Source organism: Erinaceus europaeus, chromosome 12 (assembly GCF_950295315.1).
Source record: "Erinaceus europaeus chromosome 12, mEriEur2.1, whole genome shotgun sequence".
NCBI lineage: Eukaryota > Metazoa > Chordata > Mammalia > Eulipotyphla > Erinaceidae > Erinaceus > Erinaceus europaeus.
Genome location: NC_080173.1, coordinates 36,121,280 through 36,138,844, shown reverse-complemented (window position 1 = coordinate 36,138,844; position 17,565 = coordinate 36,121,280). Strand labels below are relative to the sequence as shown.

Genomic DNA, 17,565 nt, shown 5'->3' with positions numbered 1-17,565 from the left:
AGTCCCAATAGTGTGAGGAGCCCATGGCTCATTTGAATAACTGAAGAATTCAGCCATTTGAATGCCAACAATTATTCCTCTGGGAGTTTATGTTTCAGAAAGACAGTACATCTGAATCCCCATGAGAGCATTAAATTGCTATCTAATTAGCAGGCCCAAATTATATATATTTCAGAGATAATGAAAGGTTTGCAGGCTGTTGGAATCACTGGTTATACATTCAAATGAATCACTAGAAATTTGTTAGTAATGTGTGGCATTTTCTTCTTTTATTTCTTGCTTCCCTCTTTGAAGTTCAGTAGACCCAACCTCTTGGGGTTAAATCTGGTAGCGAGAAGATAAAGGCAGATGTTTTTAATTATTGCAGCGCAACCCTCCAAATAATTATAAGCAGCTGTCATTTTACATAATCCTCAATGATAAGACCTGAAGAATGCAAATAAAAAGGTTGAGACTTGGGTGTGGGGTACAAGAATTTAATCCTCCACCACACTCCCAGTTGACCACTGAACTTTTTGGGGGGGAGAGTATAGTAAACATTATGCCAAACATAGACTGCACAACTATGTGACAGGCACCTAGATTCCTCAGCACTCTCTTAGGTGCCATGTGCACACTCTTTAGGGAGTATTTGCAGACAAAAAAAGAAACAGTGATATGTTAGATGACAGTTTGGCTAACCAAGCATGGCTCTTGCTGGAAGGTCTTCCCAGCCTCGCTTGTTCTTTTTCCCTGGGACAAGGTCCACCTCTGTCATTGTCTTGATCATCCTTCCCTCAGCAACTGGAATGAGAGGAATTCTACCTGGTGACATTTCTCTGGTTGGTAGCTGGGAATGTCATAAGATTGAAAGAACACTTTTGCTCATCAGCCAGCCAATGGCAGAGACCCTACCCATTGACTGTCTTCTAGCCAACCTCAACCATGGAGATAAGATCTGGGTTCAAGTGGGAAATTTGTGACTTTCTGTGCCAGTCTTACCATGACAAGGGAAAGGCCTCCTGAAGAGCTAGTCAAGGGGACACCTGGCACTGTTGCAGTTCTTCTAGCGTTTGCCCTTCTTCCGTAGCCAGTCAACAGCGTCAGGTTGAGCGTGATGTAAAGTTTCGAGACCCCCTTTGAATCTGGAGAGGTGGCAGTCGTTGACTATGTGAGTCATAATCTGTCTGTAGCCGCAGGGGCAGAAGTGATTTCTCACATTTGGAATTAAAGTTTATAAAACCAGGGCCAGCAAGATAGCTCACTTGGATGGTGCATTTGCTTTGCAATAGATATAAACCAGGTTCAGCCCAGGGAAGCTAAAGTGCTGTGATGTCTTTCTGTCTCTGCCTTCTATCTTTCTATCTGAAAAACTCATCTTGGAGTAGTAAAACTCCAGTGATGAGCAAAAATTTTTAAAAATAATATAAAAAATTAAAAAAGAAAGAAAAGAGAAAGAGCTTATAAAACCAAAATCTGTGGTCATAAGTAGGAACATTCCATGCTGCCCCAGTATTGACCCATCTTCCTCAGGTGTATCATAGATAGTATGTTATCCATCCTCCCTTCGGAGGATGGAACATTCTCTACCATTGTTGATCCAGGTTGAGGGCAAGATGCTATGGGGGTCCACAAAAGGGTCTATTTTGTTGTTCCTGATAGAAATGACTGGTAAAAATGGAGAGAGGGATATATTTGAGGTCTAGGCTCATCAAGTCTGTCTGGGAGACTCAGGACTCCCCAGTTAGGGCCCCAGTGGGTGGAGTGCCCTGATAGTGACTAAAGAGTCATTGTTAAAGTATGCCAGTTGCTTGCTCTAATTCAGCTTTTGCAGTCCTTGCTTTGCTAAGGTTAGCTTTGGAGTGAGTGAGAGAACTGTAATAGGAAGTAGCTGAGGAGGGTATCTAAGTTTAAGTGGACACTATTTCATTATGAACTTGATACTGACTCACTAAAGACTATTGTATATTTTTGCTTTCAGGTATATGTTTTGCCCTAATTTATAGATACATGTGAGCATATGCTCTATCTTACGGGACTTGGCCTGTATCTAGGTTTTGGGACTTTGTTAGGAAGCAAACCTCCTGGAATGGAATTAGAGATTGCCATGAAAGGAAAGGTCTCACCTGAGTGATGAGGGTGAAGGGTTGGCAATCCATGCCTGATGTCTCTGTACACAGTCTGAGGTGAAGCATGCTGAGATGGTACTTGTTGCATTAATTAGGTTGGAATCATCGGATGCAATGTCATTTGGCCTGACTTGAGAGAAGCATGCAGGGAAGTGAGCCCCACCCCAGAGGTTCCAGAAATGAGAGAAACATAGGCTCTATAGACAAAGTGGGAGGTTCCTGGGGCAGCATGAGTTCCTACTCATGACCATAGAATGTGAACTCAGATCTAGAGGGTTGTAGAGGTCACACAGGCTCCTAAGCTAATTATGAGCCCCAGATCACATAAAATTGATGGGGTTTACAGTAATATTTATACCTCTTTCCCATATTGGGGAGCTACTCTCTTCCCTGATTCAGCTTTCTGGTCCTTTTCCCAGCCATGACATCATCTCCCCAGACAATAATTAGGATTCATCTGCATATCAGATTTCAGGCTCAGACAAAAACAAACAAACAAACAAAAATAACACTAGTACAGCTACAGGCCCTTTGCAATATAACTAAAATATGCCTACTAGCTATCTACAAAATGGAGGACCCCCAATGGTTCACATGCACTATTCTAGCCTTTAGGTCCATAATTGTCCAACAGTTTGTTTGGCTTTGCGTATTAACTCTCTTTTCAGCCACCAGGTTCCAGATGCTAGCAGGATGCGACCAGACTTCCCTGGACAGACAACTCCACCAATGTGCCTTGGAGCTCTGCTTCTCCAGAGCTCTTCCCCACTAGGGAAAGAGATAGACAGGATGGGAGTATGGATCGACCTGTCAACGCCCATGTTCAGCGGGGAAGCAATTACAGAAGCCAGACCTTCAACCTTCTGCATCCCATAATGATCTTGGGTCCATACTCCCAGAGGGTTAAAGAGTAGGAAGCTATCAGGGGAGGGGTGGGAATTGTGTGAAGCCATACCCCTCTTATCCTATGGTTTTGTCAATGTTTCCTTTTTATAAATAGAAAATTTAAAAAAAAAATATATATATATATAACCAAAATCTAGGGCTGGAAAGATAAAAATCAATGGACAAAGAGGGAAAAAAATCATATAGAGGATTCATCTGGAATATACCTAGACTGAAAACAATCACAGAATACCATTGCACCTTCCCAGTGAAGATATATAGGCATTGTGTCTATGTACAATTTAAATATATATATATATTTTAGAAATGCATGGTAGGTATTAGAACCAGCTACAATATTAAAAATTTCCCACATGTCACAATGTCTCTTCTGGAGATATTATAAGATGGATTGAGGAGTGGAAGAGGCATTTATCTGATTCTCTTGCTGTACAGGTTGGGTTGTTTTTCAATTTTTTTTCTTCTTCTTTTTTTCACTAGAGCACTGCTCAGCTCTGGCTTATGGCAGTGTGGATGATTAAATCTGGGACTTGCAAGTCTCAAGCATGCAAGTCTCTTTGTATAAACATTATGCTATACCCCCATCCCTACAGTCTAGATCTTAACCTGGCTCTTCCAACCTCACATATAACTAATACAGCCATGTGAATTTAGTGGAAGGAGGCCACCCAAGAGTGAACAATTTGCAGTTCAGTTCTGCTCAGTATGGAATTATAAGAACTGGTTGATGATTCCCATTGGTCATCTTGCTGTCCCCTCTGCTGGCACATCCAGCAGGTACCAGGCAGTTGCCTCATCCCCCTCCAGGAGACACACAGGCTTTTCCTTAGGGTCCAGCAGTCTCTGTGGCCAGTCCTGTGGGTCAGCCTCATCCCTGCCACCATGGTCTGTGTGACCTGAGACAAGTAACTCAGCCTCCTGGGCCCAAGTTGCTTCCCTGAGAAATGATGGCAAAAAGGTGTCTCCCAGGTTCCTGTGGGTAGAGCCCCTGTCTGAGCATGCCTAAGGCTTCAGTGTTATCTTGGCATCACACGAGAACATCAGGATAAAGTCCTGAGGCAACTCCATGGAGGGTCATGGAGGGTGGACAGTGCTTTGCCCTCTTCCCCTCTGCCCCCCCCAGAGGAAAAATATAGAATATAAAATGATATGAAATAGGGCCGAAGAGACAGTATAATGGTTGTGCAAAAGACTCATGCCTGAGGCTCTGCAGTCCCAGGTTCAATCCCCAGCACCACCATAAACCAGAACTAAGTTGTTCTCTTTTTCACTGTGTATCTTTATCTCTCATGAAAGTAGATTAAAATGAAAACATTAAAATAATATAATCAAATATTTATAAAATAGAAAACAATAAAAATAGAGAATATGAACTAAAAATAGGGCCAGTAAAATAACTTACTTGGACAATTTGCTTTTTTTTCATGTCCACAGCCCACCTCACTGAAAGGAAACTTTCATGCTTGTGGTCCCTTTCACTCTGTCTTCTCTGTCTCTATCTTAAACATAGAATAAATAAAAATAACAAATGAAAGACTGGGCTGGGAGGTGGCTCAGAGCTTCCATACATGTGTGTGACCCTTTGTTTGTCCCTGAGCCTCACAGTGACTTAAGTGTCAACAGCTGGGGATTATCATGGAGTTCACAGTCACAAGATGCCTGGCACAAACTGGGTAGATTCTATGCATGCAGTTTCCCTTTGCTGGTTCACTCTGTTCACTCATCTGCAAACATCCATGGAAAACCTACCCTTTAAAGGACGCGCTCCTATGCACTGTGAGTTCATGCTGAGTAAGCCTCTTTCCCCGAGGTGCTTTCAACCTAGCAGTGGAGACAGACAGGTCAGCAACTGATTTGCAGTAGACTGTGATGGACATGGAGATAGAGCTGCTATACAGGAGGCCTAGGAACCTCAAAAGGGTCCAAGCCAACCGTAAACACACAGCACAGAGTCCTGGGGGTTCACTTGGCTCTGAGTTGGGTTAAAGGGTGTTGGAACTAGAAAGAGTGATATGAGAAAATGTCTGAAGGCCAGAGTGGACAAGAACTTCTGCAGCCAGCTCAGTCTCACTGGGGAATCCAGAGAGCAACAGGAGGTAGTGTGAGAGGCTGTAGGAGCAAGCAAGGCAGGGTGATGGTGACTATAACATTCTGGAGTGATTCCTCACAAGGGCCCCAGGCCCATCAGTGATATGATTTGATTTGACATGCAGAAGGATCCAGAGTCTAGGCAGGACAGCCTAGGAGACATTTGTCTATTAAGGGACAGGTGGCATAACAACTGACAAATTTCTGGCAAGAGGAATGGAGAGATGTGATGCAAAAGATACTTTAAAGATAGAAACAGTGGCTATTGTTTGAGTTATTGATGAAGCCTGGTTGCTTTGCTGGCCCACTAATCTCCTTCTATGATTTCTCCCATTTCTACTTTTGTCTCCATGATTATAGGCACATATCTGGCACTTAGGACTGGCCAGCTTTGCATAGGACCTTTGCTTTTCCTCTGAGTCATGGGTAACACCAAACATGTGCTGGACTTACTCAAACCAGCATACATCCAGAAATATTTTCTAAAAGCTATGTCAATAGAAGACCAGGGAGATGTCACAATGATATATGCAAATGACTTTCATACCTGAATCAAAGAGGTCCCAGTATCAGCCCAAGGCACCATCATAAACCAGAGCCTAGCAGTGTTCTAATCAAAACCAAAAAAGATGTATCAATATAATTGAGAACCACACACGTGCACAGACAGACACACACACATGCATAGTTAAACCACTTTTTGTGGGAGGGGCTGCCTGTTTAGTGGGCCAGATTCAGCTGGTGGCCTATTCAGTTGGTGGCCAGGCCAGGCCCAAGACAGAGAACAGGTGGATTGAAAGGGAGGCCATAAGAATTTCCCCTATAGTAAAGTCTTGTGTTCTCAGTGAGGTGTGGGGCACTTGCCACCTCCATTGAGAAGGGAGAGAGACTGAGTGGGAAGGATCAGAGAAATGTTCATAGAAAGTGGGTCCACAAGTAAAGACTACATCATGTTCTCTCCCTTGCAAGTAACTTTAAATTTTGGGTAGGAAAAGAATCAAACTAAATAAAATCACTCATAAGCAGGGGCCAGGCACTGGTGCACCCAGTTGAGCTCTTTTTTGTTGTTTGTTTTGTTTTGTTTTTTAACCAGAACATTACTCAGTTCTGGCTTACGGTGGTGCTGGGGATTGAACCTGGGACCTCAGAGCCACAGGCTTGAAAGGCTTTTGCATAACCATTATGCTGTCTTTCCAGTCCCCAGTTGAGCTCTTGTCACCATACACAAGGAGGAGAAGCTTCACAAGCAGTGAAGCAGGGCTGTAGGTGTGTGTATCCCTTTGTACCTCCTCCTCAACTCTCAGTTTTTCTCTGTCCTACAATGAAAGAAGAAAAGAAGGAAGGGAGGAAGGAAGGAAGGAAGGAAAGAGAAAAAGGAAGAAAGGGAGAAAGAACACTGCTGGAAGTAGTGAATTAGTCATGCAGGCACTAAGCCCCAGCATTAACCCTGGTGGAAGAAAAATAAATAAATAAATCACACACACACACACACACACACACACGCACACACACACATACACACGCACACACGCACACATTCACACATAAATATTGAGTGAAGGGTCTACAACGTGGTATAGGTTGATATTGTCTGTAGGTAAATACTGGGAGAAATGGTAGGAATAGCTAGTTTGGATGGAAAGACTCCTCTCTCTCTCTCTCTCTCTCTCTCTCTCTCTCTCTCCCTCTCTATCTCTCGTTCATCCCTCTAGTCACAGATTCAAGCAATCTGACAAGTTCTCTATATACCTAAGGTTCTTTTGATCAAGTCCACTCCTCAAGGAACGAATGTTCTATGTAGCTGCCAAAAAAAAAAACAACTTGTCAAAGGTGATAGGAAGACACAAATTCTAGAGGCTCTCCTTTGCCTTAGATTTTATCTCTTAAGGACTTAGTTGGATGTGAAATTATAGTGTAACTCTGTTTGAAGCTTTGAGATTCTTTCTGAAGGGTATCTCGCCTTTAATATTGCCAGAAATCTGTAGAGTTTTGTCTTAAGGTGGTCTGACTAGCCAGAGTGACTATGTCCCACCTGCCCATTCACTTATTCCTCTTTTTTTTTTCCACCAGGATTATCACTGGGGCTCAATGCCTACACTAGGAATCCACTGTTCCCGGCAGCCAATTTTTATCCCCCCCCCATTTTATTTGATAGGACAGAGAGATTGAGAAGGGAGTGGGAGATAGAGAGGGAGAAAGATAGACACCTTCAGACCTGCTTCACTGCTCATAAAGCTCCCCCACACACACCTGCAGGTTGGAAGTGGTGGCTTGAACCAGGTCCTACCATATGATAATATGTGCTCAGCCAGGCGCTCCACTGCCTGGCCCCTGTTTCCTCTTCTGAGAGCTCTTCCTCTCCTTTCTTCCCTTCCTTCCTTCCTTCCTTCCTTCCTTCCTCCCTACCTCCCTCCCTCCCTTCCTTCTTTCCTTCCTTCCTTCCTTCATTTCATTGCCACCAGGGTTATTGATGAGGCTCAATGTGGGACTCTGAATCCACCATCCTAGCTGAATTTTCCCTTCCCTTTCTTTTTTATTAGATAGGACAGAGGGAAATTGAGAAGGGAGGAATATATAGAGAATAAAAAAGATAGACACCTGAAAACCTGCTTCATCATCCTGAAGTGTCCCCTGCTTGAACTGGGATCTTTGAACATGATAATTTATATGCTCAGCTTGGCCTGTCACCACCCAGCCCCCAAGCCAGCCTGCCCACAACTGAGACCATCTTTTCTTAGCATGACTCCTCCTCACTTCCCCAGGCAGTGTCCCAGTGTGCAAGGACCCTCCCTGCCACCCGAGTTCTTTATTTCCCTTTGATGCCATCACAGACAGTCAGCAAAATTTTTATTTTCATTATTAACTCACTACTACAAGCCAGACTAGCTTTTAGAGAATGGGAATTTACATTTAGCCATGAGAAGTAAGGTACATTTGACCTACAAAAGAAAATGGTGGCTGTGCCAGGCCACCTCCCCACACACAATGAGTAGTAACTCATGGCGATTCAGGACACTGAATAAGATAAAAGGTCATTCAGGTTTTCAAAGCTGCCTGTTAATTGTTGTTTTTTAAGAGAATACTAAAGCTGTTTGAGTTTGGCTGTGATCAAAAGAGTTTTGTAATCACACCAGGCAGGAGAGCACATAGAACTTTTAATCTCTGAGACACTTAAAAACATTAATTAATAAGAGGATGGTACCTTTTAGAAGGAAGAAAAGGCGTGCTGTTGGGACTTGCCCTGTTGCCTCTCTCTCACCTTCTGGCAGCTTCTGGACACACCCTTATACCAGCTCCTCTCCCATCTATCTGAGTGGCTCATCTTGCCTTGAACTTGATTGATTCCGTCTCCAAATACAGACTCATCAGGATTTTTCTTCTTGGCATGATATTGATGCTATTCAGTCTGAGATCTTATCTAGAAAAGTCTGGGCCAGGCTGGGGGCCATCCAGGCAAAGGGAACAGCAACATTGTGATAGAATCCTATTGACAGTAATAACCTCAGGGACTAGCAGCCTTCCAAGTTGGCTGTTGATGACCAGACAATGCACAAATAAGAGAGTGTATATTGGGCATGCACCTTGCTACATCAAGGTGAGTTTCAGGGTAGGCTCAGTGAGTTAGTTAACAGAGATGTGGGATTTGACTTCCAGGCCTGCAGTGTACACACCCATTGGCCATTGTCTTCTGAAGAATCTAAGAGATGTCTGAAGGAAAGCAGTGCTCTCCACTGGCATGAATGGTAAAGATGGTAGCTCAAAAACCAAGCAGAATTGGGTTGGACTCCTTTGCCTCTTAGTCTTGTCATCAAGTAACCTATGTCCATAGCTCTGCACCTTCCTGTTTGTAAGGCTATTATTGTATCATTGGAGTTGGGGGGAGCTGGGTGGCAGAAACATTTGCTATTTCTTCTTTTCTTTATTCTGCTCTCCCTCCATTCTTTTTCATTACTTTCTTCCTTCCATCCATCCCTTCTTCCTCTCCCTCTTCCTCTCTGCCTCCTTCGCTCTTCTTCTACCTCCTCCTCTCCCTCTCTTCCCCCCTTGCCTTCTCCCCCTCCCCCTCCCCCTCTCCCCTCCCCGTCACCTCCTCCTCCTCCTCCTCCTCCTCCTCCTCCTCCTCCTCTTCTTCTTCTTCTTCTTCTTCTTCTTCTTCTTCTTCTTCGTTTCTCTCTGTCTCTTCCTTTCCTTTTACTAAAGGCAGTCACTTGGAAAGAAGAATAGATTGGTTGCCACATATCTATATTATATAAATTCCTTGTTGGAGAAACAGTGGACTAAGAAAATGGACAGCAATGTCTGCTTCAAAATCTTGCCTTGTTTTGGGACAAGTAATAGAATGTAAGGGTGTGAGCCTTGATTTACATTTCACTTATGAGGGTAGTTTTATTTTTCATTTATTACACTTTTGATACTTTAAAAAATTTCTGTTTCCCTCCCAAAACTTCTTATTAAGCCAAATATAGCAGCAACATAACTCTTTGCAAATTAGTTCATCAAAAGGTGTCAAATGCCATTTGACTATTAGATACTCACATAGATAAAGTCACACATCAAGTCTTTTACCAATATATTTCATAAATTTTCTACAATGAACTCTTGTCATATGAATAATCAGAGGGAAAAAACTGCAAATATTCAAAACTCCTCAAATTGGACAGGGGAGCACAATGGGTGATACAGATCACTGAGACTCACCTATTGATGTCTCTATTTGCAAGGAGAGACCTGAATTTGCAAATTCTAAGGGAAGAAACCAGCATGCTTGTCACATCCCTGCCTGGCCACATGGCCAGGGGAGTCATCCTTGCTATATATTCTTTGTTTCTGACTTGAAAAGACTCAGCCACCATGCCAGGCTAAGCTGCCTCTTGGAAGGGATAGAAATATTAGTAAGCAAGTATATGTGGAGAACCATTTGAACCAGTAAATATGCTTACCAGGGAAGAGCTCTTTGAGGCACAGGCTTCCACACCTCATCTGTCCTGACAAAGGTTGACAGTGATTAATGCTGACTCACAGGCATAGTGTGCACTTATGGAGAGATGAGCCCATTCACTTCTCACTGTAGTTCTGGGCGCTTCCTACTGTTCTGTCTTACAGATAGTAATGCAGGTCTCTGAGAAATGTATAGCCTGCCAGTGGAAACCTGATCAGAACCCACCTCCTTTCCTGTGTCCTTAGCTTCTAGCTGTTCTCTTATCTGGCCTGATTCACTGGTGGCGACTCCAAGTTGGAATTGACAGCTGGGATATGCTCCTTTTCACACAGCCTCTCTTGGCTATCTTAAGCCAGAGCCTAGGTCCAACAGCATTTCTAATGTGTGGGTGGACAAATGAGTAAGTAGAGGATGAATGCATAAAGGTAGGCAAAATAGCTCACTTGTTCACCTGCTTTGCCATGCTTGCAACCCAAGATCGAACTCTTAGCCCCAGGACACTGGAGAAGGTGTTGGTACTATGTTCTTTCTCCCCATCTCTCTATCTCTTCCTCTCTCTCTCTCTCTCTTCTTCCCCTTCTCCTCCTCCTCCTCTTCCTCCTTCTTCTTCCTTTCCTTTCTCTTACTTTTATTCTTTCTTTTTCTTCCTTTGATGCATGAGAAAGGGGGGGAAAGAGAAAGAACCAGAGAATCACTCTGGCACATGTGATGCCAGGTATTGAACCGAGGACCTCAGACTTGAGTCCAACCTTGTATCCACTAGGCCACATGTTTGTTCTCTCCCCCCGCCACCTCTCTTGGCCAGTGCCTCTTTTATCTCTGAAAAGGAAAAAGAAAAGTGTCCTAGAGCCATGAAGCCCTGGTGACAACCTGGAAAAAAAAAAGACAGAAAGAAGAGGAAGGAAGGCAGGCAGGCAGATGGGCAGGTAGGAGAAATGAGGGTAGAGAGCTAAAGAAACATCAGTTTCTTTTCCAGAAAGAGCAATTCAGCTTTGGAGATGAGGACATTTGGAGACAAGGGTCTGGAAGAAGGTAGTGAGGATGTTCAGCCACTGAATGCACTGGCAGACTGGGGAGAGGACCTCCCACCCCAACAGTGTCTGGTTCCTGACCCTCCTGGGCCACACCCCTGCTCTGCATTGCATCCATTCCCTTTGGGGGGGAGGCTTCTTCCTCTCTGGCACAGGCTTCACACCCCATGTCCTTCTTTCCTGTTGGCAGCATGGAGCTGGTCAGTTGTGAACACACACGGTGATTGCTTCACAGAGGTTTTCTGGACATGCCCAGTGGGTCTACTCTCATCCATCCCCAGAGAAAGAGACATCTTTATGCAAAGTGCTGTGAACATGGTCATCACCTTATACCACCCACTCATTATGCTTCCAAAGGCTGCAAGAACACCAAAGAGTGGTTGGGTCTGAGCAATTCAGTGCCACCCACAAGGAAAGTTCTGGCACCCAGGCCTGCCTCTGGATGGTTCTGCTCACTTTTTTAAGGTGCCTTCCTTGTCCCAGGGCATGTGCAATTGCCACATCTGGCCTTTATTTGAAACTCCACCTCCAAGTATTTCATAGAGCAGAATATCTTTCCTTATTAAATTGTCCCCCACATGTTTTTTTCATAAAGCAGGCACCAAAAGCTACAAACCTACCTGTGACTCTCCAAAAGTATCTGTTTATAAACCTTTGGAAACCGTTTGCAATTCGTTAATCACATTTTCAAAGGAAGTTACAGATTATAGATAGACTAACAAATACCATATCCTGTGCCTCAGCCCAGTAACAGGATCCTCAGGCTGGAAAAGGGGGTGTGGGTATGGGAGAGTGTGGTAGGGACCTGCTTTGTCCTGGATAAATCTCATGGCAGAGTTGTGGGGGGGGGGGGACTGGGGAGGGTGGGGAGGACCTGGTCTGAGAGTTGGAGACTCTGGGGCTGAGTGCTTTTCCTGTTAACATGTTGTGCTGTGTCCACAAATGTGTCCTCAGGTGAAGGAGACAGAAGGTGTAAGAAATCAACACACATTTATGCTCAATGTTGTCTTGTTTAGTAGTCAGGTATATTGAAAGTCACATATGCCTAAATTATCATGAAAGTTGGCTGGCAAAATAGCTCACTTGGATAGTGCACTTCTTTACCATGTGTGTGACTCAGGTCCCAACGTATTCCAGAATGCCTTGAAGGAAGCTTTGGTGCTGTGGTCTCTTTTACTCTTTCTCTGTCTTTGCCTTTCTGGCTTTATCTAAAAAAAAGATTTCTGGCTTTATCTAAAAAAAAGATTATCATGAACATTTCAAAGGCTGTGAGCATTGCTCATAAACTGTACTGTATAAGTGATTCACTTAAGGGGGGAGAAAAGAAGGCACTGAATTGAGATAAGATGAGAATGCTGACTTCTGATACTTACAACCCCAAGTCAAGTTTTGGTTTATTTGCTTTTCTTTGTTTATATGTTTATTTCTTGACCAGAGCACCACTCAGCTCTGGCTATTAGTGGTGTCTGGAATTCAAACTAGAGCCTCTCAAATGCAAGTCCTATGAATTACCACAGTACTACCTACTAGGTCTAAGCCAGTTTTTTTTTTTTTTTAATTGTCACTAGGGTTATCTCTGGGATTCAGTACCTGCATATTTCACCATTCTTGGTAGCCTTTTCTTTTCTTTCTTTCTTTTTTTTTTTGTAGAAGGTGAGAGACAGATTTGGAGACAGAGAAAGAAAGACCCCTGCAGCACTGCTACACCATTTGTGAAGCTTCCCCCCCTGCAGCTGGGGGTATCAGGGTCTTGAGCCCAGGGTCTTGTGCATGGTAATTAATGTACTCTACCAGGTGAGCCTACACACACACACACACACACACACACACACACACACACACACACACACACACACACACCTCCCCAGTCAGTTTAAAAACATTCTTAGAGGGAGCTGGGCAGTGGCGCAGCAGGTTAAGTGAACATGGCATGAAGTGCAAGGACTGGTGTAAGGATCCCAGTTCAAGCCCCCGGCTCCCCACCTGCAGGGGGAGCAGGTCTGCATGAGTCTCTTTTTCTTTCCACCTCTCTGTCTTCCCATCCTCTCTCTATTTCTCTCTGTCCTATCCAACAACAACAACAGCAGTAACAACAACAATAATAACGACGACGATAAACAACAAGGGCAAAAAAAGGGGGGGTATTCTTAGAGAAAGGGATAATGGTAATGTGGAGAGAATGTATTGGTGCATGAAAAATCCAAAGGTATAAAAATTGCAGGTATGGCTCCATCCACTATAACTGTGTTTACTGAGCTTGGGGCCCCAAGGCTTCCCTGCAGGTAAAGCACAGTGATTACCCTGAAGAGTGTGAGAGATGGGTAAGGGCAGTCCACACCACAGGTCTCTGGTCCTCTAATAAGCTTGCCTAATGGGAGAAAAGATACAGGTGGTTTTAGGGTCTTTATGTGACTCTTACTCATTGCTCTCAGTTTGTCTTATCTCTGCCGCCAGCCATTGACTTTTTCTTTCCTCACCCTCATTCATCACTCTGCTCTATTGCTATTTCTGTTTTTAGGGAACTCATCCATTAGTAAAGACCCACATGGAAAGTGTCTCAGACTCTTTCACGTATCTGCCTAGACAGACCTTGTAGAGGGGCATTCCTAAAACACAGTTCCAGAGGGAGTCTCCCCAGTCCTGTCAATTTCTTTCGATGAAACTAAATTCCACAAGCTTGCTAAAATATGGCACCATATGTGGCAGTTTTTTGGGAGGTCTTTTCTTTCCCTTATCCTTTAGCCTCTCCAAGTTTCTTGACTACAACTGCACTGTGTTTCTTGGGAGGTATAAAAAAATGAAGAAAATTATATAGGGATGTTCAGAAGGAAGGTTTCTCTGCATATCCCACTTTTGCCAGATATCCTCTAAAAAGACTTGGGGTCTGTGGTCCAAGTATGCATTTTGTTATCCATCTAAAGGGTAAATCATGAGTCCAAACTTGGCGTATGTGACATACAAGACCTATGACATATAAGATGCTAGTTAGAAGGACACATGTACTTTTGAGTGTTTCGTAACATCATTTTTCAGCAGACATCTCCTGCCTATGATTTTAAGAACTTCTACCTGCTCTATTCTTAGATGGTTTTCTTTCATTTCAAAGAAGCAAGATATTGAACAACTGTATGCAATGAGTGTGTCTTTGCCAACAAAGTCTTGTCTCTCAGAAATCATGCCAACTTCATGTTAAGGATTTATTTTGTTCCTGGGAATGTGTTTGCCCTCTGAGTTAATGTACTGATTGTATAGTCTTCACCAACCTTTGCTATGGAGATATAATTTTTTTTTCACTTTTCAATTAAGAAAAAGGAAGCATGAGGCCACTGCAAAGGCAGATAGATACCTTGAAGATGTAGGAGTATCAGTGCTCTGGAGCTTAGGGTCTTTCAGGTTTCTTTATCAGTGGCTGAAATGGCACAAGGCTCAGATATGAAAGTTAGATCTGGGGCTAGAAGTAAGTAGGGGGGCTGCCCTACACCACTCTGGTTCTAGTTCCTTGTTTCACTTTCTGTTTAATTTGTTCCATCCAATTCAGAGAGGCAGAAATAAGAGTGATATACCACAAGCAATGTTTGGAAAGAAACAAAAAACTATTTAATGAACTTTATGCTCTTCCCACCTGGCACTTACTATGTTTCCTGGGACTTTATGTTGAATAAATGAACAGAGGAGTGTACTGGAAGAATATTCTTCCCAAAAGACATTTTACACCTAACATTAGGGAACCCAGGAAATTGCAAAAAGTTCTTCCATATAAGGTCAAAAGCTGTGTTGTATGGGATTCTTGGGGTGTCCAATAACATCTACAACTATGAGTCTTGGGGAACATTCGTGTAAGTGGCTGAGTTCCAAGTAATGTCTCGGGGATATTCCTGAGTCTTAGCACCTCTGTACCCCCTTTCCCACCACGCCTTTTCCTTGCAAGCTTTGATGGGAGCTCCAATGACTTCCTCCCTCTCCCACGTGCTTAACCCAGCTTGGTATCTCCAGAGGGACCAGACCTTCTATGCACACAGGAACTTTCCATAACAGGATCCAACTGCAGATCTGCTATCATTTAGAGTGGCTTCTGAGGGAACCACTTCCCTTCCTTTTCATCTGGAGTGGATCTGATGGCTTAAAACTGACCGTGAACATCTGATAATCGGAAACCCGAGTGGAGGGAGTAGAAGCCCTTTAGCTGGAGGTGATCAGAGTCTCTTAGCATGGAGGTGGCCTTCCTGGGTGGTGAAGTGGGGTGCTTCTTTCTAGGCAGAGGGGCTTTGCAATGCAGCCCCTAGGGGTTAGGAGGGGAAGCAGGAGAAACAGTTGGCCCTGTTTGGTCTGCAGCCAGCCTGGCCACTCTCTCCTGGTTCCTACTGGCGGGAGGGCAGTGACTTCATATCCCATTACTGTCTCCTTCATACCTGCTTACCTCCTGCACCTGTCTCCATCACCATCAGATGTCCAAGCAGATCATTGATGGTTTAGTATTAACACACTGAGCCTGATTCTGCATCTCAAAATAGAAAAAGTTCAGCCAGAAGATGGTCCATTTAGAGACCAAAGTTAAAAAGATATCAAATGTTCTGCACTCACAGATCTGTCTCCACTCCTGCTACTAATGCTGTCTTGTAAGGGGGTTGCTTATCCTTAGCCTGCAGTAGAGGGCAGACTTTCCTATATTATAAATACCCTGACAAACAGCACTACAGGTCCTGAGATGTGTGTGTGTGTGTGTGTGTGTGTGTGTGTGTGTGTGTGTGTGTGTGTGGTGTGAGCATATAAATACCTAGTTGATAAAACAGCAGGCTCAGAGGGATCCAGCATCAAGGATGTGGGGGGCTGCATAACAAAACCACTGCTCCCCATTATGAATGCACACTACCATTCTAGAGTAGCAGCCTGGCAGAGTTCTCAGTGCCTGTTTCTGCTCCTCTGGGTAGAGAAATTCATTGCCTAGCTCAGTGCCACAATGGCCAGTGTCACAGCAAGAAGATTCTGTAAAAATGTGAGGAGGCTGTTGAATTCAGCATCAGGATAGAGGCTTTTGCTTTCTAGTCAAAATATGTATGAGATTGACTTGAAATATGACATGGAGGTAGGAGCACTGTATAATATATAGGGAAACAACAAGATTGCTTGGTAGACATATAAAACAGCCCATTTCAGTCTCATAAAGGGCTGGGGGATAGAGACTTCAAAGTAGAGGAAAAGGGCCTCTCTCCTTCTACATATATTCTGTTCAAGGTGTGGGGGGGCTAATCCCCCCCTCCCTTTTTGGCATCTGCCTTGGTTAGAACAAAGGAGATCACTAGGTAGATTAATTAATTTTTTTTTTTTTAATTTACGAGTGAGGAGCAAGTGAGTGATAGATAGGGAGAAGAGGAACAGAAAGGTAAGCACTCTGGCGCATGTGATACCAGGGTTCAAACTCAAGACCTCTTGCTTAAGAGTTCAACACTTTTGGGCAGGGGAGACAGCATAATGGTTATGCAAACAGACTCTCCTGCCTGAGGCTTCTAAGTCCCAGGTTCAATCCCCTTGTACCACCATAAGACAGAGCTGAGCAGTGCTCTGGTCTTCCTTTCTCTGTGTGTATGTCTCTCTCTGCATCTCTCTCAAAATTAAATAAATAATTTTTTTTAAGTTTAAAACAAAAAGAGTTCAACACTTTTGAGGGGCCAACACTTTATCCAATATTCCCTCCTCTCCCAGGTCTACAGTAAATTCAATTTAAGCAAGGAGTTGACTTAGACATTCCCCAACTTGGAGCAAACATTTTTAGGCATCTGACTGTCCAGCCATTGGGATCCCTGCCTCAGCTGACTACTCACCCCTTTGTGATCTTAGCGACATAAAGTTTGTCCTGGTGAATAGCTCATTGAAATGTTTTCTTTTCCTTCTTCCCGCTGCTAGTATGAAGAAGGGAAAAAACGACGGAAGCCTGACTATAGTAGTGTTGACCTTTCTGAGGTTGAGTGGGAAGACCGGGATGATGTGGTAAGTGAATTGTTTTGAAGCCCAGTGCTTCATTGAATCTACTCCAATGTCAGGAAGATTTACCTAGTGACAATGGACCCTCCTAACACATGTGGAGATTTATAACTCCCCTGCAGGTCAAATCAGGGGCATACAAGCCAGTCATGTCTCCTGTGTGTTCAGTCTGCAAAACCATCCTTCAGCAGGCTCTGGTTCCTTCAGTCTCATATCAGTCCAGAAATTTCTGCAGTGGTGTCCATGAGCCCAGACATCCTTGGGGCACCAAATCAGGCAACAGGAAGCTTTGCTGGTTGCAAAGCCAGGGCCTATGCAGGCCTAGCAGCCAGCTTCCTTGGCAGCCAGAATTCACCTGTGGGGCTGCATGTCATGACTCAGATTCCAGAAAGCAGCCAGAGCTTTGCAGACCCACTTCCATAGTGCTAGGTAGGATTCTGGGTCTTCTTAATCCTCCTTTTTTCTCTGGCCATACCACAATAGCTCTCATGCCTGTTTCCCATGTCAGTCCAGT

General features: G+C 43.9%; 1 protein-coding gene across 3 annotated transcripts in view; it reads left to right on the top strand.

The window, feature by feature from the left end:
* CACNA2D3 (calcium voltage-gated channel auxiliary subunit alpha2delta 3) overlaps positions 1–17,565 on the top strand; it is a 1,089,122-nt gene that overhangs the window by 849,148 nt on the left and 222,409 nt on the right. For all 3 annotated transcript variants that reach the window (XM_060203105.1, XM_060203104.1, XM_060203106.1), the window contains exon 18: positions 16,974–17,057. In XM_060203105.1, the coding sequence (XP_060059088.1) occupies positions 16,974–17,057 (84 nt within the window). The remainder of the gene's footprint in view (positions 1–16,973; positions 17,058–17,565) is intronic.